The sequence below is a fragment of the Harmonia axyridis genome, chromosome 1, assembly GCF_914767665.1.
Source record: "Harmonia axyridis chromosome 1, icHarAxyr1.1, whole genome shotgun sequence".
In the NCBI taxonomy this organism is placed as follows: domain Eukaryota; kingdom Metazoa; phylum Arthropoda; class Insecta; order Coleoptera; family Coccinellidae; genus Harmonia; species Harmonia axyridis.
Window position 1 is genome coordinate 59,933,451 of NC_059501.1, and position 27,318 is coordinate 59,960,768.

Genomic DNA, 27,318 nt, shown 5'->3' on the forward strand with positions numbered 1-27,318 from the left:
ATGTAGTGTTGGAAGTCTATCCATATTGAAGTTGCCTCCCGAAGCAATAAAAATTGAGCTGGGTTCTAAATAATAAACGAAAATATATTAGAGACATAATGGTTTTTCTATTGGAACACCTTCTCTTTCTCCGAATTTTTGGTATCTTTGGAAAAGGATGCTTTTTGAGATTTGCTATAGAGCCAAATATATTATAATAGACAAAAGATTTTTGATAGCTTTATGACTCTTTGTGGGCACAATGGAAATATAAGTAGTGTCACCTGATTGTTCGAATTTCATCGTTATCTGTGAGGAACAAACTCTAAGTAATAAGTTGTCAACCGAAGCAATAAATAATGAGGGTTATAAATAATAACTTTCTCTTAATTATCGGTAAGAGGGGGTGTTATGGTTCTTGAGATTGGCCATAGAGCCAAATAGCTGAGACCAAGAAGGCGAAAAAAACTTACATATATAGTTTTCTGTGATTATCAGAACTCATCAAGTTAGAGACCTACGAAATTTAGTCAGTTACTTACTGAAAGCTTGGACGTTCTCAGTGTTTTGCCTTGTTGGTGTATTTATTGTTTAAGATGGCGAGTTCATCAGGGTATGTACTGTTGTAACTTTTATTTTCATTCTTAAAAGCATTTTGACAGCCCTGTGGTAGCTATCCCTCATTTTTTATATTCAAATGACACCCCCTGTATATTGTCATTGAAAATTGCGTATCATTCTATTTAGAATACAAAGATAGCACATACTTGGTATTTTTCCAGTAACAACAAAAACATCGATATTTTGTTACTTTTTTTTTACGTTATTTAATTATCCTTATAAAAATGAAATGCCTCCAACCATGTTTGTACAAACTGCACATATGAGAAATAGATGAATTTTTTGTTTTAAAATCCGATGTTATTTATAACATGTTTTTTCGTTTTTTGAATTGCATAGTAGGTATTTTGGTTGCAATTCATACTTCACAAAATGTTAAGGTTTTTGTGGATATTAATGAAAAAATACCAAGTATGTGTTATCGTTGTATTCTAAATAGAATGACACGCAATTTTCATTGACAATGTACAAAGGTGACATTTGAAAATTAAAACTTAGGGCTAGCTACCACAGGGCTGTCAAATATAAGAACCTTTTTCATACATCATGGGGAAGGTACTTTGATGTTACACAAAACAATTTTTTCATTATCTTGTCAAATAAGCTAGATATTGCCTGTTTACGATAACTTGGGACACCCGGTAAATTGGAGAACATTGATTTCGAACGGATTGTTAATTAATTTGGTTTTTTTTTAACGCTCTTTCCCTGAAAAAATTGGTCATTTCGCCACGATGTCCGAAATTTCGGAATTTCAATCCAGAGATAGTTTCAAACGATAAGGTCCGAACATGAACACATAACTCTTGAACGAAAAGATCTAGAAACTTAAAATTTTCATTGTAATTGTTTGGATCTCAAATTTTTGATAATATCCGTAATGGTTGTTCGAGGTATTGTTTTCCAAATAGTTTAAAAAAGAAGTATACGATCAAAATGAAATTTGCATCAAGATATAAAATAACAATTTCAAGTTACATGCAATTTCAACTAGCCTATAGCCCACATATCAGAAATCAAGGAAGCAGGTCACACACAAAAAAAACTAGTTGTCTGTGTTCATATGTTTAGTAGGAGAAATTTGGTTAGTCAGTTACTTTGTGAATGTTTAGATGTTGTGTTTGTTTTGATTTTTATTTGTCGATTGAGATGAGAAGCCAAGTTTATTTGTATTGATTTCTTATTTTTAAGACAAAATTTCAATGACTACTATAGCGTTTCTCTTATTTTGCCAATTGGTTTTTCGAAAGAAAATTTTTTCTAAGACTATATGTCAAAAATAAAAATTGAAAAAATTTCGCAGAAATTTTATTTACTGTTTTCATCAGGATTGAGCAGTACACGTTGCTTGAAAAATTTTTTTATGAGATCTCTAAATTATAAACTTCAAGCTTCAAAAAGTTTTCTTCAAATTGATATATGACCATTTTCATCAAATATACAGCCGTTTGAAAAACCGCAAAAAATTTTGAATTTTATTTTTATCCTTCAATTTTTTCCACTAGTATATTCGCAAAATTCCATCGATATTGATGATAATTTGATTTTATTCGTCAAACTACATAAAATTTCATCAATTCGAAAATACATATAGATCATTTTAAATCAATCTACATTTACTTGATAATATGTAGGTATGAATTAATTTTTCACTAAACCTGGGCGATCTCACGATATTTTATACCAAACTCGTGTTTGTATTTTACAACTAACAAAGACTGTTGTCCGTTATGTTTCAGTTTTATCCGTTAATTTTTTGATTATTTTTCTTCTTAGAAAACGTTCCTCGTAATCCTATACCTCGGGATTTCATCATCTTACCCTCCACGAAGGATAAGTGACGAATATCATGATATATAACAAATTTCAAATATTAATCATTATGTATTCCAAATTTTATTATGTAAAATACTAATGTCAACTTATGATCATTCAGTGGCTACTATCGCATTAAAAAAAATAGTTTTATGAATATTTTTAACTTTCGTCATCTTAGCTCCCTTTTCCCCATATATCTGGTATTCAAGGGTGAAATTGGCGACTGAATGAACACGAGCTCAAAAGCTCCTGACCTCAAGTCAGTGTTTTCTTAATTTTTTTAATATCCTTCATTTCATGCTCTAAATAATTATCAATAATCCTCAATTGTGATTTCAGAAAAGATAATAGTACAATATGTTGTCCACATCATCCAGAAGCATATTTGATGGAGGATTATAGAGCCGGAGACCTAATTTGTCAAGAATGTGGATTAGTGGTTGGGGACAGGTATGTTATTATTATTACACTGGGAGAAATCCATATATTTTATTAATAAAGCACATATTTGGAGGTTATTTATTCACAACTATTACAGTAGATTTATATTTGATATATTCATTAATAGTTAAATTATGCATTCAAAAAAAAGTTTATTAATAGATGATAAAATATTTGTTTACAAGGTATTTGATAATATTTAATATATTTTGGTTATAAATAATTTATATGAACTAACGTTATATCCACAAATAACATAAATTCATTATCAACAAATTTTCTACTGGTAGTTGACGAACATTTGCTATTCATGAATAATCTCTTACAAGAATTCAATAATTTATTCCCTCAGAATAAAGGATTTATTAATAATTAACAAACTAACATAATTCTAGCGATCCAATCTGTGGAAAAGTTTAAGGACACATCCCTCAAAGAGAAGTGCATCTCCTTAAAGGATCTGTCCTTGAACTTTTCCTTTGATTTGAATTTCTTTTTTAAACATAAAATCTGTGCTTATCTGACTCATTGAACGCCGCTTAGCACATCTGTACTGAATTTTGGGTTGAGATCGTTTGTACCTGCTCTGTTATTATGCGATCAAGATGACTAGGGTTCAAACCCGGATACCCTCAATATTAACTCTTAAAAATTACCTAGTTTGGCAAACTACTCTTCTCAGACCCTAATAATCGGATAATGGAAACAACCAAAATAATTATCTAAGAAATACGTTAACCATTACTGAATTGGAATATTATTTTTATTACATATAAATAAGGTTTCTTCAGCATTATTGATATAAGTTATGCGTAAATAAATGAAGTGTAATAATAAATGATGATTATTGGTGGGAATTCAAATAAATTATTTATGAAATCCATGAAACTAATATTTATTTGTCCATATATCCAATAAATGATTTATTAACTATAATGCATTTTCGTTTATATTAAATAAACACTTCTCTCAGTGTATAATATGTAAAAAATCATGAACAGCTTGTGTTTTGTAAACCATCCAAATTCTTTGCTCTTTCTGTAATTCATTCTTTCTATGAAAACCAACTGAATTACTGTGAATTTTAATCAATAATTTGGTTATGGAGAATTCATCACAATGATTCAAATTTCAGAGTTATAGATGTGGGCTCGGAGTGGAGGACTTTTAGTGATGAGAAGAGTAAAGGTGGTGATCCCTCACGTGTTGGTGGGCGTGAGAATACATTACTCAGTGGTGGAGATTTATCAACAATGGTCGGTCCTGGAGGACGAGGTAAGCAACATTATATATATATATATACACAAATATGTGAGAAACAGTTCATAAAAGGTTTTTTAATACAAAATGAAAATATTTCTAGTATTTTGCAAAAAACTTGATAATGTTGAAAAAAATTGAAATGTACTTTTATAGTTTTAACTTCTATTATATCCACATTGTTTATAAATAAATACCTTCATAATAATAATACATTTCTCAAAACTGATCACGGGGCTTACCACATCCTACTACCACACGTATTAGATTCATTATCTCATGAAAGATAATCTAATGGTATCTAAGTTATTTTACTTGGTTCGATCTCTACATCTGACATCCTTTCAATTGAAATGTCCCATTTGGCAACAATTTATTTAAAAAACAAAACAAAAATTTATAATGTAACAATTCAAATGAAAAAATAGTTAGTAAGTAGACTGGAATTAGGTCGATAACAGTTCACTTATGAGCTACAAGGTTTTGTTTTCACAACCTACTTATTTTCAGGTGATGCAGCATTCGATTCATCTGGAAACTCCAAATATAAAAACCGTAGAGATCTAAGTAGTTCCGACAAAGCTATGGTTTCTGCAATAAAGGAGATTTCTGGAATGGGTGAAAGGATAAATGTGCCAAGTTCGATTACTGACCGAGCTAATAATTTATTCAAACGAGTTATAAATAATCTGAAAGGTGAGTTTAGAAAAAATTTGTTAAGTGATAAAAAATATATTTTGAACAGGAACTTTCATACAATTTCATGAATTCCAGTAGAATTTAGATATATCTCTGACTGTCTTTGTTATCGAGATAAAGGGGTTTTATGAATTTAACTCTTCCTGGGGTCATAACAAGGAAACCACCTTGTATATTTCTTTATAGTTGTCACATATATGTTCCTTATTCAATAACTAATCATATGGGAAACCGGGCTAACAAAAATTTGCAGAACGATTGTATCTTTTGAACTACAGCCGGTACATGGGAATTTTGAAAATCCATTTACATATTTGAAAAAAGTAAAAAAAAACTAATCTGAAACAAGTGCAGTGTTACTAAAAGCACTTTTCAATTTGAAAGTAAATTATCTAGAAACTTGATTATCAAAGAGTGGTTTTGAGTGACTTTTGATAATGAATAATTGAATTGAATTACCGAATGTATCATTTTATTACCGATTGGTATAAATTTTATCTCTATTCCAGGTACAGAGTGATATCTCTCTACAACTTCCGGTTATACCGGAAAAAGGCTATTACTTCTCTATTTCAAATGACACACCCAGTTTATTATTAATATAATAATAATAATTATTATTGCATCATTACATACCTTTTTTAATGAATGACAATTTCAGCTATATGCCATACCTTGGGTATAAACTCAACGGTTTATGATTTAATGGGATTCATACGAAAAAAATGGTGGCGATGGGGACTCATTTTTTTTGGATTTTTCGGCAGAAAAAGTTTTTTTTGAGTAAACCTTTATCATTTTCGATTCTGCAAATACGCAGTATCATAAACCTGTTCGCGGTTTGGACGAAAAATGTAGGTACAGGGTGTTTCTGTGTGACTACCCACACAGTAAGAAAAAGCGGTTTTTCCTCATTTAAAGTTCTTACTCGATAACTCTTATAATAATAAACTTCATTTAGCACTCGGCTATTGAAAACAATACAAATGTAATCCACTAACTCAATTGAATTCTTTATAAATATGAATATAACTCATTAAACATTTTTTAAATTCTTTATAATCATTGCAATATTTGATCTTTTCAGGTAGTTTATTGAAGATAACTAATCCGCTGCTAAATGTGGATTTATTCATTAGTGTAGCATTAACTTTTTCTATGTGAAAATCATCTCGACGTCGTGTATTATAATTTTGTATCTCATTAGCAAATTTTAGGTTTTCACTCAAATATTCAGGTAATATTTCATTCCTGGTCTGAAAATTTAATCTAATGTTCTATAAATAATTCCCTGATTGACACTTATCAATTTCAAACAATTTAACATATTCCTTATGGGAGTTCTTTTATTACATTTCAAAATAATTCTCATATCTCTATTTTGTGCTTTTTTTAACTTTTTGTAACTTATCTATGCTACCTTTATTCAAATTTAATATTACTGACGAGCATTAATCCACATGAGGAAGTACCAATGATCTAAACAACATCAGTGACGTATTCATATCAATTTTACTCCTTATTCTAGATATGAAACCGACCTTTTTGGACATTTTATTTGCAATATAATCCACGTGAAACTGGAACTTTAAATTCTCGTCTAATATCAATCCTAAGTATTTCATTTTAGTAACCCTCTCTATTTCATCTTTATCAATATCAATTCTGAAATTACTTATGTCGGTATTACGTGTCCTTTATTCACTACCTATTAACATATACTTCGATTTTTTATATTGACTTTCAAGTTATTGTCGCAAAGCCAAATGAACAACCTATCCAAAGCCTCATTAATTATAATTTACTAGTTTTAATTTTTTTGTTAAGGATTAATTCTAAAAATTTAAGTAAAATGAAACAAAAATGTGGAAGAATCATTGAAATATCTCTAGAAATGAAAAAGTTATGGGACTTTGAAGTTGCGCTTGGAAGAATAATTTCATAGTACGTAGCGTCTAGTGTGTTACGTCATGCCACTTACACGAGGCGACTGGTATTCGCAGAGTGCTTACGAATTCATTGGTGTACAATCACTTGTGCCGTTCGTGTCGTGTTTTGTTCGTTACACGATTGCTGAAATAAAAAGGTGTGTTTACATCCTCCTTGATTAGCAGCACAATCATGACAAACTATACTTTCCACCATTCCTTCGTTTTTATCACAAACCAACGTGCAATGATAAGGCTAAATTTTTACTTTATGTTCAGGTGAAACTCTGCATTTTACTGTGCATTGAGAGCCCTCGTGTTTCACTTGAATATATCCAACAGCTTCTTCTCGGTAAGATGCTCGACCGGCCCTGAAAAAATATCGATAAATTTGATATCTTGTACGGCGGGCAATAGGCATATGTATTGTAAACATGATGAGATATTAAAAAGTAGTACCATAGATTTAAGATAGGATATATAAGATACCTTTATAGACAATATATTTTAAAAACTCGCCGCCATCTTAAATTAACGAATTTTGACAAAAAAATCATGATCTCCAACCCCGAAAACCCCCACACACCTATTTTGAATCGAATCGAACCATAATTACAAAACTCATCGGCCATCTTAGAGCCGCCATCTTGAATTTGCAAATTTTGACAGAAAAATCATAATCTCCAACGCCGAAAACCCCCACATACCAATTTTGAATCGAATCGGATCATAATCACAAAACTTGTCTCATTATTATTATTATAATTTTTTATATAGCTTAACTCAAAAATCATAACCACAAATTCATCAAAACTGTTTATGAAACGTTTTTTAAATAAAGCATCGTTATAAGTTGAACCATGATGAAGCAAACTCGAAAGTAGATACTTACTTGAAAAGTTCAACTCCTTTTATTTCAGCACTGACATAAGATGGATTTGAAGAAAAAGATCTCCATCACTGCGAATATATCTATTTTAGGCAAATTGTCACTTTGTCTTTTCACGAAACCTTCTTCCATTATATGGTGACATAAAAACAAACCTCAGGTTAAATCTACACTGTACAACTACAAACGGCGCGAGAGCCTTGGCGCGGCTAAGTATTTAAACGTAATTTATGGTGTAGCGATCACAGGCTAGTGGCGTGACGTCATAGACGAGTCGGAGACCAAAAACGTTCCGCGCTAAAATACGTAAATTTAAATAATCTATTTCTCACTCATTTATTGATGGATTTTCAAAATTTTTTCACTGATTTATCAGTTTTGCTCTATATTTTAATTCTATCGTGTCAAATATAGTATGTATCATCAACATCACTAAAGTAGTCCATTATATAATAATTATTTTAATTATAATTAATTTGAAAAAATATCGATATCATATCCAGAAACATATGTCATAGTATCATCTGCAAACAAAGTAATCTTACAATTATTTATGTACAATAGAAATGAAATTGTTCCCAAATGTGTACCCTGAGGTACCCCAAATTCATTTTTCCCAATTGATGACACAATATTTCCAAATTTTACTTTTTTCTTCTTCTTCTTTTCTTCAAGAATTCATTTTATGTATAAGGTTTGCTTAATTAACCCCCACTCTTTTCATATGTTGAATCGACCTAAACAATAGAAAATATAGGTGCTAATTTGAAAATCTTGAATTTCAGTTGTCCAAGTTCATGAATTTCTTATAAACACCCTGTAATTTTTGATCAAAACTACAAGCAGTGCTTTAATACTACATTTTTGCAGAATCGACAATGGAGAAGGTTCTTACGAAAAAAATTTTTTGTGCAGATTTATTCGAGTCCCCATCGATACAATTTTTTTTATGAGAATCCCATTAAATCATGAAACGTTGAGTTTCTACCCAAGGAATGGCATATTGCTGAAATTTTCATAAAAAAGCAAGGTTATATACTATACTATATATGTATATGTATACTATATATACTTTATACTATAATATACTGGGTGTGCCATTTGAAATAAGGAAGTAGAACTGCAGCTTGTTTATACATAGCCTGCAGACAAGAACATGTACCTCGTACTTTCAAAGAAATTTGTGCAGTGAGTACAGTCAGCAAAAAAGAAATTGGACGTGTTTTCAAACTGATTCTTAAAGCTTTGGAAACTACAGTTGATCTTGTAAATACAGGTGAATTCATGTCTCGGTTCTGCGCAAATTTGGAACTTCCAATTAAGGTACAAAAAGCTGCAATATGCATAGCAAACAAAGCGGAGGAATTCGACATTGTTACTGGAAAGTCTCCCGTTTCCATTGCAGCAGCCGCCATATTCATGGCGTCTCAGGTATGTTATTTTTAATCTTACAATTGAATAATGAATTAATCAAGTCGTAGATAGAAGTCACATACTAAACAAGTATTTATGTAGATATCTATAGATGTATTTGATTGAGTAAGTCGTAAGTCTCAAATCATATGTTTAAAAAGTAGCTTACAAACTGCCGAAGTGAAGGCAGGGCAGTAGAAATGGAGGGGGGGTGTTTACTGGGGGTAATTACACACCAAAATTTCCAAAATATAAAATTTCAGAATTCTCGCAAAGACAAAAAACGAAAATTTTTCCATAAAATGAACCAATAATCATTTTACTTTCCTTTGAAATCCACATAGCAGTGAAAAATCGAATAAACCTCTTTACGGTTTATGAGTTTGTTTTCGCTTTCAAGATTACTACTTTTATTGCACTATGAGCACGTCTATGTTCGAGGTTTATTATTTTCCTTTATCTCTCCGCTTTGTCGACGTAAACCCTTAGTTACCAACTGTGATTTTTGCATTCGTCATCGGTATACACTTACCCGTTTTTTTTCGGTTTTTTGTATCATATCATATCAAAGAACTGAACTGAGTAATTCGCAACGAAAAATTCTCTGGGCTGTGTTATACAATTTATTGTGTTTCATTCAAATTGCATATTTATGCAGATATCTGTTTTGAATTTATTATATCTAAACAGTGTTCCTAAACTGGAGGTACAAAAGGAAATTATAGATTTCTCAGATCATTTCGAGAAAAAAAGTCCTATGACATGAGTCCACACAAGGTCGCTGCCAGGAGCGGCATACCGGACATTTTGCCGGGGCGCCAAATTGTAGGGGCGCAAAGTCAGTTAATAACACAAAACTTTTTGCACCTTTAAGAACTATGTTGTCATTTCAATATAGTCTTATAAATAGAGTGTCGTAATTTTGAACAATGTAGGGCGTTTTTTGATGAAATCGACTAAACGTCGTTTGAAAAAACAAGGTGATTTTAAATTGAAAAAAAAAGATTTCATATGAAATTGAAAAGATGCCTGAGAGGAATTGCAGAGGCTCCTTTAAAGAAAATTCGTATAAATTAGGTAATGCAGGGCGGCGAAATTTTATTTTGCCGGGGCGCTAAAATGTCTGGCGGCGGCCCTGAGTCCACAAACCCTTTCTTTTTAAGATACCGGTGTTAAAGTTCAGGTTATTTCTCTTAGCACCTTCCCTTCACAAGATATTTAACTTGAATTGGCATAGATATTCCAATTTAAAGTTCTCATCTTTTGATATGCTAATTTTGTATGCAAATCTACTGTTATCTGTTATTTTTTCTGAAAAGGTACCCGCTCCTTTCCTCCAGAATTTTTTTTTTTGAACCACTGGTAGTTCAGAAAAATGTAAAAAGAAACTCTGGTCTGATATGAGACTATACTTTTTGGTTTGTTGTAGTTTTGTCGTATCTGCTATCGATTTTGAGAAAAAATTCAAATAGCTCTGTAGTAATCTTCAAGAAAATCCAATTCATTATAAATTTTCAGTTAGTAAGCTGGGATGAATAAATTAATTATAATTATTAATTATAAACTGATATAAGCTTCACTGAAAAGTACGACAATACAAGAAATACCCATTATCTCGAAAATATAGCGTTTGCGGGCTCATGTTTATGGGACTTTTCACTTTAAAATCATCCAAGAAATCTCTCTTTTCCTTCCTAACTCTATTTTATCTATCGAATTGGTAATGAAAAAAATATTTTGAGTAATTTGGTTCAAACTTCTTAATCTCACATTACAGATATAAGTACCTATGTAAAAGTTCTTGTAAAAAAAATATTTTCCGAGCCCCCCCCAAGGAAAAAAAGATCTACGCCCTTGAGTAAAGGGTTCTTGGCTGTTATTATAGTTGAAAACTCAGTAATTTTTTTGAGTACATTATTTTGTTCAATAGTGTTTTTTGTTGATTCAACTGAATTTCTATTTATTATTGTCTTCTATATTTTTCAGGCATCCGAATGTAAGAAAAGTGCACTTGAAATTGCAGAAATTGCCGGTGCTGCAGAATCTACGATCAAAAATACATATCGGCTAATGTATCCTCAAGCATTCCGACTATTCCCCGAAGATTTCGAATTTGATACTCCCGTTTATCGGTTGCCTACTATGTAATATGTAATATATTTGTTTTTATGTTTATATTTAAGTTAAATATATTCTTTTTATTTATTCAACCATGTATTTCTCTAAATAAATTATAATGAAATATTTTCTATTTTTGAATTTGCTTGCTATCATCAGCTGGGAATATTAGGTATAGTATCTCGAAATCGCTGGATATCAGGTTGATGAATTTACACAGACTTCACTGACTTCAGAAAGTTATTTCTTCGTGACAACTGAGCTGACTGTTCAGGGCCACCGCTACCAATTATGCCGTCCTACGTTTACTTACCCTGAGTTTGTCAAAAAAAAAAGAATAATTAATGTTTTCTCACTTAACTCGTCTTGCCACTACATTTGCGAAATCTTCTATCAACTTTCTTGGGAGACTGAGTATGGTTGAAACAATTTTGCTTTAATTGCCCACATCATTGTCGATACCAAACTGAGCACCGAATTAGATATGTTTGATGAAAGATTGTGTTTCTATCTAAGATGCATAGAATCCCTGGGTTGTTTACTGATTCGATTTTGTTTCAGACTTTTTGAGATATACACCTGTTGCTTTGGTGTTCTGCTTCACCAGAGTTCTATAAAGAGGAGCTTTTCAGAAATTTTAGAATTCGCGCTGTCTGGCGGCCCTGGCGCCGTGAACATACTGATTTTAGACTTTACAAACTTTCACAATAAATTACAATTCAGTTATAATCGAACTTTTGATGAAGTGAATGAAATATAATGACAGAGTATAGAAGAAGAGCATAGAATATAGAATATTATTGTTCTATACTCAAAGGTAACGAGAGCCGAGAATGGAGGAAAAAGTCAAATATAAACGATATATTATGCGCCATCTGAAAAAGATGGGATTCCTCGAAGCACAGCCGTCTTCAACTCAAGCCGTGCACAGAGAAAGGCAACGTCGCTTTCGTTGATAAAACACAAACAAGAAGAATTGAGGGCGACCGACGACGTGAAATTTCTGGGCTTATATGTGGACGGAAGCCTTAGGTGGCATCTCCACATTGATCATGTTTGTGGGAGACTGAACAGTGCTTACTATGCCTTATTGCGTCTCAGGAGTTGTCTTCCTGTCGAGGAGCTACTGACTATTATTATTGCTTATTACAGCATGATTTACAGTCATCTAAATTACAACGTCGTTCTTTGGGGCTCCTCGACAGTGTCAAGTCGAGTTTTCATTTCTCAGAAGCGTATCGTACGACTTATTTTCGGACTTCGGCCATGCGATTCATGTCGTCCAATTTTTGGTCAATTTGGTATGCTTCCCTTCCCATGTATTTACATTCTTAATTGCCTCAATTATATCCACCTTAACATCAGTATATACAAGAGATGCTCGAACTTTCATGGGTATGAAACACGCCATACTGATACCATAGCTTTCCCCAAACACCGTACAGCTAAATATGAGTCCTCACCGAGCTTTATGGGCATTAAATTGTACAACCGTTTGCCTAGTAGGTTTAAATCAATGAATGGAAGGTCTTTCAAGCGAGAAGTAAAGTTGCTATCAATTAAAGGATGCTACTATAGTGTTCATGACTTCCTTAAGGACTTCATACGTTGAATCTGTTTTTGTTTTTTTTGAAATTTTATACTATTTTATATGACTCGTCAATAAAGTTTATTATTATTATTATGATTTTTATTATTATTATTATTCGTTAACATGGCGAGCTCTTCAGGGTATGTACTGTCGTACCATTTGTTTTTATTCTCAGAAAAATTTTTGATTAACATTCAAAACGAGTGAAATACTGTGATTTTTCTCTTATATCCAAAGTGTCCAAAACTCGATGACCTATTAGATGTTTACGAAGAACCAGAAATATTTTTTTTGAGATTGGCTTTTTTGTAGCTATTAAGTTCTGTTAACCTGTTCTATTGATCTTAATTATTTCTTTAGCTACTCTGCTAAAGAAATAGTACACTGTGATGATCAGAGCTCATCGTGATATAGATCTGCGATATTTAGATAAGTCAGTTACTAAGTGAAAGTTTGGATCTACACAGTGTTTTGCCTTGCAGGACTGTAGGTATTGAGGTATTTACTGCTTAAGATGGCGAGTTCATCAATATATGTAGTGTTGGAAGTCTATCCATATTGAAGTTGCCTCCCGAAGCAATAAAAATTGAGCTGGGTTCTAAATAATAAACGAAAATATATTAGAGACATAATGGTTTTTCTATTGAAACACCTTTCCTTTCTCCGAATTATTGGTATCTTTGGAAAAGGATGCTTTTTGAGATTTGCTATAGAGCCAAATATATTATAATAGACTAAAGATTTTTGATAGCTTTATGACTCTTTGTGGGCACAATGGAAATATAAGTACTGTGTCACCTGATTGTTCGAATTTCATCGTTATCTGTGAGGAACAAACTCTAAGTAATAAGTTGTCAACCGAAGCAATAAATAATGAGGGTTATAAATAATAAACAAAAATCCATTAGGGACATAATGGGTTTTCCATTGAAAAACTTTCTCTTAATTATCGGTAAGAGGGGGTGTTATGGTTCTTGAGATTGGCCATAGAGCCAAATAGCTGAGACCAAGAAGGCGAAAAAAAAGTTACATATATAGTTTTCTGTGATTATCAGAACTCATCAAGTTAGAGACCTACGAAATTTAGTCAGTTACTTACTGAAAGCTTGGACGTTCTCAGTGTTTTGCCTTGTTGGTGTATTAATTGTTTAAGATGGCGAGTTCATCAGGGTATGTACTGTTGTAACTTTTATTTTCATTCTTAAAAACATTTTTGATTAACATTCAAAACAAGTGAAATATCGATCTTAACTATTTTTAGCAGAGTTGCGTTACCTTTTATTTGGAAAAATTAAATAGCTTAGATATCTTGAATAGGATTCTATATATTAACACATTTCCACTATTAATTATTGTATGTACTCATTCCCAGAGAATAATAGGAAAATAAAAAAATTGCTTTGAATAACATCAAAGTACCTTTTCAATGATGTATAAAAAAAGGTTCTTTCATTTGACAGCCCTGTGGTAGCTATCCCTCATTTTTTATTTTCAAATGACACCCCCTGTATATTGTCATTGAAAATTGCGTGTCATTCTATTGAGAATACATAGATAGCACATACTCGGTATTTTTCCAGTAACAACAAAAACATTGATATTTTGTGACTTTTTTTACGTTATATAATTTTCCTTATAAAAATGAAATGCCTCCAACCATGTTTGTACAAACTGCACATATGAGAAATAGATGAATTTTTTGTTTTAAAATCCGATGTTATTTATAACAAAAAACCTGCTTCAAATGTTTTTTCGTTTTTTGAATTGCATAGTAGGTATTTTGGTTGCAATTCATACTTCACAAAATGTTAAGGTTGTTGTGGATATTAATGAAAAAATACCAAGTATGTGTTATCGTTGTATTCTAAATAGAATGACACGCAATTTTCATTGACAATATACAAAGGTGACATTTGAAAATTAAAAGTTAGGGCTAGCTACCACAGGGCTGTCAAATATAAGAACCTTTTTTATACATCATGGGGAAGGTACTTTGATGTTACACAAAACAATTTTTTCATTATCTTGTCAAATAAGCTAGATATTGCCTGTTTACGATAACTTGGGACACCCGGTAAATTGGAGAACATTGATTTCGAACGGATTGTTAATTAATTTGGTTTTTTTTTAACGCTCTTTCCCTGAAAAAATTGGTCATTTCGCCACGATGTCCGAAATTTCGGAATTTCAATCCAGAGATAGTTTCAAACGATAAGGTCCGAACATGAACATATAACTCTTGAACGAAAAGATCTAGAAACTTAAAATTTTCATTGTAATTGTTTGGATCTCAAATTTTTGATAATATCTGTAATGGTTGTTCGAGGTATTGTTTTCCAAATAGTTTAAAAAAGAAGTACTTATACGATCAAAATGAAATTTGCATCAAGATATAAAATAACAATTTCAAGTTACATGCAAATTCAACTAGCCTATAGTCCACATATCAGAAATCAAGGAAGCAGGTCACACACAAAAAAAACTAGTTGTCTGTGTTCATATGTTTAGTAGGAGAAATTTGGTTAGTCAGTTACTTTGTGAATGTTTAGATGTTGTGTTTGTTTTGATTTTTATTTGTCGATTGAGATGAGAAGCCAAGTTTATTTGTATTGATTTCTTATTTTTAAGACAAAATTTCAATGACTACTATATATAGCGTTTCTCTTATTTTGCCAATTGGTTTTTCGAAAGAAAATTTTTTCTTAGTCTATATGTCAAAAATAACAATTGAAAAAATTTCGCAGAAATTTTATTTACTGTTTTCATCAGGATTGAGCATTACACGTTGCTTGAAAAATTTTTTGATGAGATCTCTAAATTATAAACTTCAAGCTTCAAAAAGTTTTCTTCAAATTGATATACGACCATTTTCATCAAATATACAGCCGTTTGAAAAACCGCAAAAAATTTTGAATTTTATTTTTATCCTTCAATTTTTTCCACTAGTTTATATTCGCAAAATTCCATCGATATTGATGATAATTTGATTTTATTCGTCAAACCACATAAAATTTCATCGATTCGAAAATACATATAGATCATTTTATATCAATCTACATTTACTTGATAATATGAAGGTATAAATTAATTTTTCACTAAACCTGGGCGTTGTTCCGAAGATATCGAAATGTTCACAAATGTTGATCTCACGAAATTTTATACCAAACTCGTGTTTGTATTTTACAACTAACAAAGACTGTTGTCCGTTGTGTTTCAGTTTTATCCGTTAATTTTTTGATTATTTTTCTTCTTAGAAAACGTTCCTCGTAATCCTATACTTCGGGATTTCATCATCTTACCCTCCACGAAGGATAAGTGACGAATATCATGATATATAACAAATTTCAAATATTAATCATTATGTATTCCAAATTTTATTATGTAAAATACTAATGTCAGCTTATGACCATTCAGTGGCTACTATCGCATTAAAAAAAAATAGTTTTATGAATATTTTCAACTTTCGTCATCTTAGCACCCTTTTCCCCATATATCTGGTATTCAAGGGTGAAATTGGCGACTGAATGAACACGAGCTCAAAAGCTCCTGACCTCAAGTCAGTGTTTTCTTAATTTCTTTAATATCCTTCATTTCATGCTCTAAATAATTATCAATAATTGTCAATTGTGATTTCAGAAAAGATAGTACAATATGTTGTCCACATCATCCAGAAGCATATTTGATGGAGGATTATAGAGCCGGAGACCTTATTTGTCAAGAATATGGATTAGTGGTTGGGGACAGGTATGTTATTATTATTACAATGGGAGAAATCCATATATTTTATTAATAAAGCACATATTTGGAGGTTATTTATTCACAACTATTACAGTAGATTTATATTTGATATATTCATTAATAGTTAAATTTTGCATTCAAAAAAAAGTTTATTATTTATTTGATAATATTTAATATATTTTGGTTATAAATAATTTATATGAACTAACGTTATATCCACAAATAACATAAATTCATTATCAACAAATTTTCAACTGGTAGTTGACGAACATTTGCTATTCACGAATAATCTCTTACAAGAATTCAATAATTTATTCCCTCAGAATAAAGGATTTATTAATAATTAACAAACTAACATAATTCTAGCGATCCAATCTGTGGAAAAGTTTAAGGACACATCCCTCAAAGAGAAGTGCATCTCCTTGAAGGATCTGTCCTTGAACTTTTCCTTTGATTTGTATTTCTTTTTTAAACATAAAATCTGTGCTTATCTGACTCATTGAACGCCGCTTAGCACATCTGTACTGAATTTTGGGTTGAGATCGTTTGTACCTGCTCCGTTATTATGCGATCAAGATGACTAGGGTTCAAACCCGGATACCCTCAATATTAACTCTTGAAAATTACCTAGTTTGGCAAACTGTTCATCTCAGACCCTAATAATCGGATAATGGAAACAACCAAAATAATTATCTAAGAAATACGTTAACCATTACTGAATTGGAATATTATTTTTATTACATATAAATAAGGTTTCTTCAGCATTATTGATATAAGTTATGCGTAAATAAATGAAGTGTAATAATAAATGATGATTATTGGTGGGATTTCAAATAAATTATTTATGAAATCCATGAAACTAATATTTATTTGTCCATATATCCAATAAATGATTTATTAACTATAATGCATTTTCGTTTATATCAAATAAACACTTCTTTCAGTGTATAATATGTAAAAAATCATGAACAGCTTGTGTTTTGTAAACCATCCAAATTCTTTGCTCTTTCTGTAATTCATTCTTTCTATGAAAACCAACTGAATTACTGTGAATTTTAATCAATAATTTGGTTATGGACAATTCATCACAATGATTCAAATTTCAGAGTTATAGATGTGGGCTCGGAGTGGAGGACTTTTAGTGATGAGAAGAGTAAAGGTGGTGATCCCTCACGTGTTGGTGGGCGTGAGAATACATTACTCAGTGGTGGAGATTTATCAACAATGGTCGGTCCTGGAGGACGAGGTAAGCAACATTATATATATATATATATACACAAATATGTGAGAAACAGTTCATAAAAGGTTTTTTAATACAAAATGAAAATATTTCTAGTATTTTGCAAAAAACTTGATAATGTTGAAAAAAATTGAAATGTACTTTTATAGTTTTAACTTCTATTATATCCACATTGTTTATAAATAAATACCTTCATAATAATAATACATTTCTCAAAACTGATCACGGGGCTTACCACATCCTACTACCACACGTATTAGATTCATTATCTCATGAAAGATAATCTAATGGTATCTAAGTTATTTTACTTGGTTCGATCTCTACATCTGAAATCCTTTCAATTGAAATGTCCCATTTGGCAACAATTTATTTAAAAAACAAAACAAAAATTTATAATGTAACAATTCAAATGAAAAAATAGTTAGTAAGTAGACTGGAATTAGGTCGATAACAGTTCACTTATGAGCTACAAGGTTTTGTTTTCACAACCTACTTATTTTCAGGTGATGCAGCATTCGATTCATCTGGAAACTCCAAATATAAAAACCGTAGAGATCTAAGAAGTTCCGACAAAGCTATGGTTTCTGCAATAAAGAAGATTTCTGGAATGGGTGAAAGGATAAATGTGCCAAGTTCGATTACTGACCGAGCTAATAATTTATTCAAACGAGTTATAAATAATCTGAAAGGTGAGTTTAGAAAAAAATTTGTTAAGTGATAAAAAATATATTTTGAACAGGAACTTTCATACAATTTCATGAATTCCAGTAGAATTTAGATATATCTCTGACTGTCTTTGTTATCGAGATAAAGGGGTTTTATGAATTTCACTCTTCCTGGGGTCATAACAAGGAAACCACCTTGTATATTTCTTTATAGTTGTCACATATATGTTCCTTATTCAATAACTAATCATATGGGAAACCGGGCTAACAAAAATTTGCAGAACGATTGTATCTTTTGAACTACAGCCGGTACATGGGAATTTTGAAAATCCATTTACATATTTGAAAAAAGTAAAAAAAAACTAATCTGAAACAAGTGCAGTGTTACTAAAAGCACTTTTCAATTTGAAAGTAAATTATCTAGAAACTTGATTATCAAAGAGTGGTTTTGAGTGACTTTTGATAATGAATAATTGAATTGAATTACCGAATGTATCATTTTATTACCGATTGGTATAAATTTTATCTCTATTCCAGGTACAGAGTGATATCTCTCTACAACTTCCGGTTATACCGGAAAAAGGCTATTACTTCTCTATTTCAAATGACACACCCAGTTTATTATTAATATAATAATAATAATTATTATTGCATCATTACATACCTTTTTTAATGAATGACAATTTCAGCTATATGCCATACCTTGGGTATAAACTCAACGGTTTATGATTTAATGGGATTCATACGAAAAAAATGGTGGCGATGGGGACTCATTTTTTTTGGATTTTTCGGCAGAAAAAGTTTTTTTTGAGTAAACCTTTATCATTTTCGATTCTGCAAATACGCAGTATCATAAACCTGTTCGCGGTTTGGACGAAAAATGTAGGTACAGGGTGTTTCTGTGTGACTACCCACACAGTAAGAAAAAGCGGTTTTTCCTCATTTAAAGTTCTTACTCGATAACTCTTATAATAATAAACTTTATTTAGCACTCGGCTATTGAAAACAATACAAATGTAATCCACTAACTCAATTGAATTCTTTATAAATATGAATATAACTCATTAAACATTTTTTAAATTCTTTATAATCATTGCAATATTTGATCTTTTCAGGTAGTTTATTGAAGATAACTAATCCGCTGCTAAATGTGGATTTATTCATTAGTGTAGCATTAACTTTTTCTATGTGAAAATCATCTCGACGTCGTGTATTATAATTATGTATCTCATTAGCAAATTTTAGGTTTTCACTCAAATATTCAGGAAATATTTCATTCCTGGTCTGAAAATTAAATCTAATGTTCTATAAATAATTCCCTGATTGACACTTATCAATTTCAAACAATTTAACATATTCCTTATGGGAGTTCTTTTATTACATTTCAAAATAATTCTCATACCTCTATATTGTGCTTTTTTTAACTTTTTGTACTTTATCTATGCTACCTTTATTCAAATTTAACATTACTGACGAGCATTAATCCACATGAGGAAGTACCAATGATCTAAACAACATCAGTGACGTATTCATATCAATTTTACTCCTTATTCTAGATATGAAACCGACCTTTTTGGACATTTTATTTGCAATATAATCCACGTGAAACTGGAACTTTAAATTCTCGTCTAATATCAATCCTAAGTATTTCATTTTAGTAACCCTCTCTATTTCATCTTTATCAATATCAATTCTGAAATTACTTATGTCGGTATTACGTGTCCTTTATTCACTACCTATTAACATATACTTCGATTTTTCATATTGACTTTCAAGTTATTGTCGCAAAGCCAAATGAACAACCTATCCAAAGCCTCATTAATTATAATTTACTAGTTTTCATTTTTTTGTTAAGGATTAATTCTAAAAATTTAAGTAAAATGAAATAAAAATGTGGAAGAATCATTGAAATATCTCTAGAAATGCAAAAGTTATGGGACTTTGAAGTTGCGCTTGGAAGAATAATTTCATAGTACGTAGCGTCTAGTGTGTTACGTCATGCCACTTACACGAGGCGACTGGTATTCGCAGAGTGCTTACGAATTCATTGGTGTACAATCACTTGTGCCGTTCGTGTCGTGTTTTGTTCGTTACACGATTGCTGAAATAAAAAGGTGTGTTTACATCCTCCTTGATTAGCAGCACAATCATGACAAACTATACTTTCCACCATTCCTTCGTTTTTATCACAAACCAACGTGCAATGATAAGGCTAAATTTTTACTTTATGTTCAGGTGAAACTCTGCATTTTATTGTGCATTTAGAGCCCTCGTGTTTCACTTGAACATATCCAACAGCTTCTTCTCGGTAAGATGCTCGACCGGCCCTGAAAAAATATCGATATATTTGACATCTTGTACGGCGGGCAATAGGCATATGTATTTTAAACATGATGAGATATTATAAAGTAGTACCATAGATTTAAGATAGGATATATAAGATACCTTTATAGACAATATATTTTAAAAACTCGCCGCCATCTTAAATTAACGAATTTTGACAAAAAAATCATAATCTCCAACCCCGAAAACCCCCACACACCTATTTTGAATCGAATCGAACCATAATTACAAAACTCATCGGCCATCTTAGAGCCGCCATCTTGAATTTGCAAATTTTGACAAAAAAATCATAATCTCCAACGCCGAAAACCCCCACATACCAATTTTGAATCGAATCGGATCATAATCACAAAACTTGTCTCATTATTATTATTATAATTTTTTATATAGCTTAACTCAAAAATCATAACCACAAATTCATCAAAACTGTTTATGAAACGTTTTTTAAATAAAGCATCGTTATAAGTTGAACCATGATGAAGCAAACTCGAAAGTAGATACTTACTTGAAAAGTTCAACTCCTTTTATTTCAGCACTGACATAAGATGGATTTGAAGAAAAAAATCTCCATCACTGCGAATATATCTATTTTAGGCAAATTGTCACTTTGTCTTTTCACGAAACCTTCTTCCATTATATGGTGACATAAAAACAAAACTCAGGTTAAAACTACACTGTACAACTACAAACGGCGCGAGAGCCTTGGCGCGGCTAAGTATTTAAACGTAATTTATGGTGTAGCGATCACAGGCAAGTGGCGTGACGTCATAGACGAGTCGGAGACCAAAGACGTTCCGCGCTAAAATACGTAAATTTAAATAATCTATTTCTCACTCATTTATTGATGGATTTTCAAAATTTTTTCACTGATTTATCAGTTTTGCTCTATATTTTAATTCTATCGTGTCAGATATAGTATTATCAACATCACTAAAGTAGTCCATTATATAATAATTATTTTAATTATAATTAATTTGAAAAAATATCAATATCATATCCAGAAACATATATCATAGTATCATCTGCAAACAAAGTAATCTTACAATTATTTATGTACAATAGAAATGAAATTGTTCCCTAATGTGTACCCTGAGGTACCCCAAATTCATTTTTCCCAATTGATGACACAATATTTCCAAATTTTACTTTTTTCTTCTTCTTCTTTTCGTCAAGAATTCATTTTATGTATAAGGTTTGCTTAATTAACCCCCACTCTTTCCATATGTTGAATCGACCTAAACAATAGAAAATATGGGTGCTAATTTGAAAATCTTGAATTTCAGTTGTCCAAGTTTATGAATTTCTTATAAACACCCTGTAATTTTTGATCAAAACTACAAGCAGTGCTTTAATACTACATTTTTGCAGAATCGACAATGGAGAAGGTTCTTACGAAAAAAATTTTTTGTGCAGATTTATTCGAGTCCCCATCGATACAATTTTTTTTATGAGAATCCCATTAAATCATGAAACCTTGAGTTTCTACCCAAGGAATGGCATATTGCTGAAAGTTTCATAAAAAAGCAAGGTTATATACTATACTATATATGTATATGTATACTATTGATACTATATACTATAATATACTGGGTGTGCCATTTGAAATAAGGAAGTAGTTGTCTGTTTCAGGTATAACCGAATGTTGTAGAGATCTGAAAATATTTTAGGGAAAAATATCATGCCAATTTTCAGCTCGAAATTTTGATCAGTTTTTCATTAACACCTAATAGTGAATCACCCTGTATATTCGAAATCAAATTTTCGGGCAGATCAACGTCTGTTGAATTAACTAATTATTATATTGCATAGATCAACACTTCACTGTATTCTCAATTATTTCACTTCCAGGCAGATCTCGTGATGCTATAACTGCAGCTTGTTTATACATAGCCTGCAGACAAGAACATGTACCTCGTACTTTCAAAGAAATTTGTGCAGTGAGTACAGTCAGCAAAAAAGAAATTGGACGTGTTTTCAAACTGATTCTTAAAGCTTTGGAAACTACAGTTGATCTTGTAAATACAGGTGACTTCATGTCTCGGTTCTGCGCAAATTTGGAACTTCCAATTAAGGTACAAAAAGCTGCAATATGCATAGCAAACAAAGTGAAGGAATTCGACATTGTTACTGGAAAGTCTCCCGTTTCCATTGCAGCAGCCGCCATATTCATGGCGTCTCAGGTATGTTATTTTTAATCTTACAATTGAATAATGAATTAATCAAGTCGTAGATAGAAGTCACATACTAAACAAGTATTTATGTAGATATCTATAGATGTATTTGATTGAGTAAGTCGTAAGTCTCAAATCATATGTTTAAAAAGTAGCTTACAAACTGCCGAAGTGAAGGCAGGGCAGTAGAAATGGAGGGGGGGGTGTTTACTGGGGGTAATTACACACCAAAATTTCCAAAATATAAAATTTCAGAATTCTCGCAAAGACAAAAAAACGAAAATTTTTCCATAAAATGAACCAATAATCATTTTACTTTCCTTTGAAATCCACATAGCAGTGAAAAATCGAATAAACCTTTTACGGTTTATGAGTTTGTTATCGCTTTCAAGATTACTACTTTTATTGCACTATGAGCACGTTTATGTTCGAGGTTTATTATTTTCCTTTATCTCTCCGCTTTATCGACGTAACCCCTTAGTTACCAACTGTGATTTTTGCATTCGTCATCGGTATACACTTACCCGTTTTTTTTCGGTTTTTTGTATCATATCATATCAAAGAACTGAACTGAGTAATTCGCAACGAAAAATTCTCTGGGCTGTGTTATACAATTTATTGTGTTTCATTCAAATTGCATATTTATGCAGATATCTGTTTTGAATATATTATATCTAAACAGTGTTCCTGAACTGGAGGTACAAATGGAAAGGACCCCGCACGTTTAGTAGGGAAAATGGCTTTCCGTGAATTTGGCTGAATTTTTGATATGTTGTAGTTCTTGATGAACTGATCAGAAAAGTCCTCAGCCATAAAGCTCAAAAATGGACAGTTTTCGAGATATAGAGCTTTGAAAATGGATTTTTTGCAATTTTCGGGGTTTTTGCTCATCAATCAGGGAACTCTCATTTCTGGTTTTTATGGAATTTGGATGTTCGGCGGCCAGAACCCGACTGAGAAATGATCTTCCTTGGTTATATTAGGCACCGCCATCGATAATTTTTTATACACTGCTCCACATTGGCTATGAAATGAGATACAAAATCCAAGATCTTCCATACATCTTTCCATGCCGTTAGATGACGCCAGAATAATTCACATGACCGAGAAACGACATATTGTGAGATTTTTTTAAGATTTTTTTAATAACTGAATCCTCATATATCTGATGTCCAATAATATCACATATGTTAGCCGAAATGTTCATAACCAGGCATCGCGAGCTGTAATGGGGGAAAATGGGAAAATCATTATCATATATCGTCAGGGATAACAATTATGATCACTATTGATGTCATTTACATATGATATGTGATTTGTTTCTCACAAATCTCGATAATCTGACAATGGGGTGCCAAGACATTTTCCTCAGAATGTCTCGAAATTGATGATAGCATGTCTGCAGTTTTGATACAATATAGTACTATCCTGGTAGAATATAGAAATCCAAGTGTTGGAAGCAAACTATGAATGGAACTTCCGATATTAACCCACGAATTATTGAAAATATTTTTTTTCCATGAACTTTTTGAACTTCACACATACGAATGAATACTATCTAATAATATGATTTGTGATTGTGTTACGTTCGTTGATATAGTTTTATGTTATCAAATCATTAATTTTGCCCCCGATTCGATTCATAATATTCTAAATGATTTCTTGCGATTGCTAATATAATTTTAAAAGTTTTTTGTTTATTATAATTATTGTTATTATTATTATGAATGTTACTCTCATTATTATATTGTTTTTGATTGATCTACTCATTCATTTTGCCAACGATCATATTATTAGATAGTATTCATTCGTATGTGTGAAGTTCAAAAAGTTCATAGAAAAAAAAATATTTTCAAGAATTCGTGGGTTAATATCGGAAGTTCCATTCATAGTTTGCTTCCAACACTTGGATTTCTATATTCTATAAGGATAGTACTGTATTGTATCAAAACTGCATACATTTTCACGGATTCGTTTGTCTGTGAGGTGCTATCATCAATTTCGAGACATTCTGAGGAAAATGTCTTGGCACCCCATTGTCAGATTATCAAGATTTGTGAGAAACAAATCACATATCATATATAAATGACATCAAAAGTGATCACAATTGTTATCCCTGAGGATATATGATAATGATTTTCCCATTTTCCCCCATTACAGCTCGCGATGCCTGGTTATGAACATTTCGGCTAACATATTTGATATTATTGGACATCAGATATATGAGGATTCAGTTATTAAAAAAATCTTAAAAAAATCTCACAATATGTCGTTTCTCGGTCATGTGAATTATTCTGGCGTCATCTAACGACATGGAAAGATGTATGGAAGATCTTGGATTTTGTATCTCATTTCATAGCCAATGTGGAGCAGTGTATAAAAAATTATCGATGGCGGTGCCTAATATAACCAAGGAAGATCATTTCTCAGTCGGGTTCTGGCCGCCGAACATCCAAATTCCATAAAAACCAGAAATGAGAGTTCCCTGATTGATGAGCAAAAACCCCGAAAATTGCAAAAAATCCATTTTCAAAGCTCCATATCTCGAAAACTGTCCATTTTTGAGCTTTATGGCTGAGGACTTTTCTGATCAGTTCATCAAGAACTACAACATATCAAAAATTCAGCCAAATTCACGGAAAGCCATTTTCCCTACTAAACGTGCGGGGTCCTTATAGATTTCTCAGATCATTTCGAGAAAAAAAGTCCTATGACATGAGTCCACACAAGGTCGCTGCCAGGAGCGGCATACCGGATATTTTGCCGGGGCGCCAAATTGTAGGGGCGCAAAGTCAGTTAATAACACAAGACTTTTTGCACCTTTAAGAACTACGTTGTCATTTCAATATAGTCTTATAAATAGAGTGTCGTAATTTTGAACAATGTAGGGCGTTTTTTGATGAAATCGACTAAACGTCGTTTGAAAAAACAAGGTGATTTTAAATTGAAAAAAAAAGATTTCATATGAAATTGAAAAGATGCCTGAGAGGAATTGCAGAGGCTCCTTTAAAGAAAATTCGTATAAATTAGGTAATGCAGGGCGGCGAAATTTTATTTTGCCGGGGCGCTAAAATGTCTGGCGGCGGCCCTGAGTCCACAAACCCTTTCTTTTTAAGATACCGGTGTTAAAGTTCAGGTTATTTCTCTTAGCACCTTCCCTTCACAAGATATTTAACTTGAATTGGCATAGATATTCCAATTTAAAGTTCTCATCTCTTGATATGCTAATTTTGTATGGAAATCTACTGTTATCTGTTATTTTTTCTGGAAAGGTACCCGCTCCTTTCCTCCAGAACTTTTTTTTTTGAACCACTGGTAGTTTAGAAGAATGTAAAAAGAAACTCTGGTCTGATATGAGACTATACTTTTTGGTTTGTTGTAGTTTTGTCGTATCTGCTATCGATTTTGAGAAAAAAATTCAAATAGCTCTGTAGTAATCTTCAAGAAAATCCAATTCATTATAAATTTTCAGTTAGTAAGCTGGGATGAATAAATTAATTATAATTATTAATTATAAACTGATATAAGCTTCACTGAAAAGTACGACAATACAAGAAATACCCATTATCTCGAAAATATAGCGTTTGCGGGCTCATGTTTATGGGACTTTTCACTTCAAAATCATCCAAGAAATCTCTCTTTTCCTTCCTAACTCTATTTTATCTATCGAATTGGTAATGAAAAAAATATTTTGAGTAATTTGGTTCAAACTTCTTAATCTCACATTACAGATATAAGTACCTATGTAAAAGTTCTTGTAAAAAATTTATTTTCCGAGCCCCCCCCAAGGAAAAAAAGATCTACGCCCTTGAGTAAAGGGTTCTTGGCTGTTATTATAGTTGAAAACTCAGTAATTTTTTTGAGTACATTATTTTGTTCAATAGTGTTTTTTGTTGATTCAACTGAATTTCTATTTATTATTGTCTTCTATATTTTTCAGGCATCCGAATGTAAGAAAAGTGCACTTGAAATTGCAGAAATTGCCGGTGCTGCAGAATCTACGATCAAAAATACATATCGGCTAATGTATCCTCAAGCATTCCGACTATTCCCCGAAGATTTCGAATTTGATACTCCCGTTTATCGGTTGCCTACTATGTAATATGTAATATATTTGTTTTTATGTTTATATTTAAGTTAAATATATTCTTTTTATTTATTCAACCATGTATTTCTCTAAATAAATTATAATGAAATATTTTCTATTTTTGAATTTGCTTGCTATCATCAGCTGGGAATATTAGGTATAGTATCTCGAAATCGCTGGATATCAGGTTGATGAATTTACACAGACTTCACTGACTTCAGAAAGTTATTTCTTCGTGACAACTGAGCTGACTGTTCAGGGCCACCGCTACCAATTATGCCGTCCTACGTTTACTTACCCTGAGTTTGTCAAAAAAA

General features: G+C 31.7%; 2 protein-coding genes across 2 annotated transcripts; both read left to right on the plus strand.

Annotated features, from left to right (window-relative positions):
- Positions 1 to 575: 575 nt before the first annotated feature.
- Positions 576 to 11,272, plus strand: LOC123672501 (transcription initiation factor IIB-like). Its single transcript, XM_045606610.1, has 6 exons — positions 576 to 592; positions 2,758 to 2,868; positions 3,995 to 4,134; positions 4,630 to 4,834; positions 8,754 to 9,066; positions 11,035 to 11,272. The coding sequence occupies exons 1-6, from the start codon at positions 576 to 578 to the stop codon at positions 11,194 to 11,196; spliced, it is 948 nt and encodes a 315-aa protein (XP_045462566.1). The 3' UTR covers positions 11,197 to 11,272.
- Positions 11,273 to 15,307: 4,035 nt separating this feature from the next.
- Positions 15,308 to 27,093, plus strand: LOC123675037 (transcription initiation factor IIB-like). The gene is made up of 5 exons (XM_045610275.1): positions 15,308 to 16,501; positions 17,602 to 17,741; positions 18,239 to 18,424; positions 22,592 to 22,923; positions 26,855 to 27,093. The coding sequence occupies exons 1-5, from the start codon at positions 16,440 to 16,442 to the stop codon at positions 27,014 to 27,016; spliced, it is 882 nt and encodes a 293-aa protein (XP_045466231.1). The 5' UTR covers positions 15,308 to 16,439; the 3' UTR covers positions 27,017 to 27,093.
- The last annotated feature ends 225 nt before the right edge of the window (positions 27,094 to 27,318 follow it).